Below are 4,168 nucleotides of genomic sequence, written 5' to 3' on the forward strand. Positions count from 1 at the left end.
TTCCACTCCACAAGTTAGTCTTAACGAACGAAGCAAGCCAACAACGACGATGAACAATCAATACCTTTGCAAGAAGAGATCAGATTTTCCTCACTCTGAATAATCGTAGTAGGTCTCTTCACAACACTCTGAATAATTCTAGTCTTCAGAACACTCTCTGAATGTTTGTAATTTTCTTCAGAAGAATGCTCTGCTTCCGTAGAACACCCTCGCCCCGTCCTTCCTCGCCTCTGCCTCCGGCTTCTTCTCGTCCCTCTGGACGACCACCCCGGCGCCGCCGTCTCCATCGAGCTCCATCGGCAGCTTCATCGCGCCCAGCGACTCGGTGAACTGCTGCATGCTCTTCACGTACATCTCCATGATCTGCCGCTGCATCGCGCTCTGTTCCGCCTCCATGTCGATGACGTCGCCCGTGGCCATGGGAGACTTGAAAACGCCGACCTTCTCCTTGCCAGACGCCGCCCCTCCGTTGGACGTTGGCGTGTCCGGCGCGCCGCTGCACATCGGTGCCGACACGGTGGCCTCGTGGGCGCCGTCGTGCCGATGCGGCTTCTCTGTCGCCGCCGAGGAGGAGACATCGATCGCCCTGTCGTCGCTGGTCGTGGTGGTCGTCGAGGCGTTCTTGCTTCCGTCTGAGCACACCGGCATCGAATTTTCGCCGCGTGGGCTCGTGACCATCTCCATGGCGTCAAACGGCGCCACCCCGAGGTGCAAGAACGGCAGGTACTGGACGGCCATGTCGTCGTTCTCTTTGGCTGTGTTGAGGTCAGGAAATTCGATACCTAGGTAGTCCACCGGCGGCGCTGGGGGCTCGAGGATGACCACCTCCGACGTGATCGACGGCTCCGCCGCGGCGCGGTCCGATGGCCCCGCGATGCACGGGTCGCCTCCGCCGGAGCGGAGGGCGAGGGACAGGCTCACCGTGCCGGCGGGCGAGTGGGTGAGATCCGTGGACGACAGGGAGAACTCCCGCCGCTCCATCTCCGCGCCGTCGGTGGCCGCGACTTGGGCGAGCGGCACGAGCGTGAACCCGAGGAGCTGGTCCTCGAGGACGCTCTCGGCGCAGCTCCGCATCAACACTTCGCACTTGAGCGCGTCGGTGCCGAGCCTGCCCCGACGGACGCGCAACGGCGGAAGGCGCTCGTCGAAGCGCGGGCTGGCGCCGCCCCTGGCAGCCACGCGCGTGGAGAGCGCCGGCGCGTGGCCCGGGCTGGACGTGAGCGAGAAGCGCGCGTACACGTCCTGGTCCGCGTAGATGCAGATGTTGTGGATGCCGCGCGCGCCGTGCACGTACACGTCCAAGAAGCACCCGCCGCCACTCTCCTCGCCGTCGTCGTCCTCCAACCCTCCGCCGCCCCCGACATGATCCGGCACGTACCGGAATCTGGCAGGCTCCATTATCGACCGACTCGCCGGAACGGGACCGGTCGATCACTAGACGATCATCATGGACCTTAGATTTCTAGGGTGTTTCTTGCTTGCAGTTGAAGACAGTTTCTCACTAACCCTTTGGAATTGTTAGGACTTTGAGGAGGGGGAGAGAGTAGGTGGTGGCCGGCGAGGGAGGAAAAATGGAGCCGAGTGCACACGGTGCATCATTCATGTCCACTATGTGTGCTCTTTACCCGTTGCTTGTTGTCCACACCCTTGCACCGCAATTCTTGGCCTCGGCGGGTCAGCCACGCATCGGCCTCGCCATGGCGCCATCGTGTAGTAGTTGTTGCTGCACTTGTTTATCGATCACCAGGGAAATGCAGACGCATGATGGCTCAAGAAAAAGAAAAGTATAGCTGGGTGTGTCCACATTGACGAGGGATGACTTGACAGCAACATTTTTGGGGAAATTCAGCAGTAAGCAGTGTCATGGGGTCGTGTCAACTGTCCAAGTTTCACAGTTGAAAGGGGACAGTTCACATCGGTCGGTGGTGCATAGCTATGTTTCTCTTAGCTCTGTTCACATGGTAAGCCATGATTACGATTTAGTCCTACAAAACTTCCAATGGTTTCGTTTAAAATATTTCAGTATTTTACTTCTTTAGATATAACTTCCTAGCATTACCGAGTGGGAGGTTACTCTGCTCTCATCTTGTGCAGGCCTAGTTTTATTTTCTATTTCAACTTAAGCCCAATGAGGTAAAATGGATGTACCATTGGATTATATCAATTATTGCGTAATATTGGTACATCAGAAATATATCCAATTGTTATATTCAAATTTATCCAAATTGAAATAAAAATTATTGATTTGTCAGATTTAATTTCATAAATTACAAAAATATTAATGGTTCGAGCGTTACTGATTTTTTCTGTTAAAATTCAATTTTTTTGTGACAATCGGACATGTTATGCAGGATAATTTTGTATAAATAAAATTATCTTTATTTATTGGGTTTCACATCATTCAAAAACTAGATATGATTATCATTCCCGAAAATATAGATATACAGATATTAAAAATATTACTTATTGCATATTGATAAATATTTCAACAGTTGTGACAAACATTTATAAGATAAGAATACCGATTATAATCATAAAAGTATTTATTTTTACAGCTATGACTTGCAAGAGTATTATATTCTTATTGATATTTGATTATATTAATAATAAAATATTTCAATTATTTATGCTAAACTTTTTTACTTATTTATGACTTACTTGATAACACAATATGTTAGTTACTAACTTTCCTATCACATTTAGCACAATTAGCCACATATATTCTATTGCTAAATTTAAGATACAATATTCATTGTTGTGATTCATGTATTTATTTATTGCAAAATACACTTTCGCCAAATTGAAATCGTATTACATACTTGAAGTTATATCGGCTTATTTTTCGTAACAGTTCATTTTAGATGCTAGTAAGAAACCTTACATTGAATTGGCTTTACTTCAGATTTAAGGAAAAAACACCAAATTGTGCTCCTTTGTATATCTTTTAGTTTCGTTCCCTTTGTAAATTAATGTGCTTCGCTAGATGTGTTATCGTGCATTATATGTGTTTGATTTTTCTTAGTATCCTAATAAAAAATTCTAGAACATACTTGTCTAACAAATATCTTGACATAGGTCGTAGAATGTCTTCTAACTTAAGTGTAATAAATTGAAATCATATACTAATAAACTGAACCGAGTGCACACGGTGCATCAACCAAATCCACTATGTGTGCTCTTTTTCCGGTACTTCTTGTAAAACCCTTGCACCACAACTCTTCCACGGGTCAGCGGCGCATCGGCCGCCTTTCGCCATCGAGTAGTATTGTTGGTGCGCTTGTTTATCATCGAGTAGCTGGGTCTCTCTACATTGACAAGGGATGGCTTGATACCAACATTGTCAAGAATTCACACTATGCAGATCAGTGCTATTAAGACACATCTATCGCATATCGTAGCATTATACTATGCACGATAAAGGCATCATATACGTTATAAAAATATATCGTGTCTCTGAAAATAAAATGTGTGTGATGGAAAATACATCGCGCACATTGGGTAAGGAGAACTGTGCGCGATTCCTTGGACACAATTCTTCTCAAAGAAGCGTGTGTGATGAACTGAACTATTGCACATGTTTGGCGAAAAGATCCGTGTGTTCTGCATAGCACAGGGACAGGGTAGTCTCTAATTTCGTGAACTATCGCACACATGATTTTTTGATACACCATTTGCGATTTATAACAGACTGTTCGTTTTGATAAATCATGAGATATATTTAACATTGCAGACAATTACGCCTAAGAAGGCGTGTGTGATAATGTTCACAGAGATTCAAATAACCAAAGTTTCCCCCACATCACACTGGCCTCCTCGCATAGCTACCGCATGAAATATTTAAGAACATGCATACAACTCGAAATGATAAACTAACAGATGTTCATAGGTTCAGATTTATACAAAATATTTACAACATAGCATAAAAAGAAGCTAGGCATATGCATATAAAGTGATCACCATCTACCACTTGTTGGCATCTTTGCAAGCGTTGCAGATGCTGCGATGCGACCCATCAGCATCAAGGGGAAAGAGACATGTCCTCGTGTTAATGACCCATGAGCATCAAGCTAAAGGAGACACGTCCTCATGTTAACTATCCACCCATGTGCTCCAGGCTACGTTTCTTGCTCAAAACGTAACCCACCATATTGAGGATGCACAAGGGAGA

General features: G+C 46.2%; 1 protein-coding gene across 1 annotated transcript; it reads right to left on the reverse strand.

The window, feature by feature from the left end:
- Positions 1-1,700, reverse strand: LOC125546063 (uncharacterized). The gene has a single exon (XM_048710189.2). The coding sequence runs from the start codon at positions 1,396-1,398 to the stop codon at positions 178-180; it is 1,221 nt and encodes a 406-aa protein (XP_048566146.2). The 5' UTR covers positions 1,399-1,700; the 3' UTR covers positions 1-177.
- Positions 1,701-4,168: the final 2,468 nt, after the last annotated feature.

This window comes from Triticum urartu, chromosome 3A, assembly GCF_056163025.1.
Source record: "Triticum urartu cultivar PI428250 chromosome 3A, HENAU_Tu73, whole genome shotgun sequence".
Classification (NCBI taxonomy): Eukaryota; Viridiplantae; Streptophyta; class Magnoliopsida; order Poales; family Poaceae; genus Triticum; species Triticum urartu.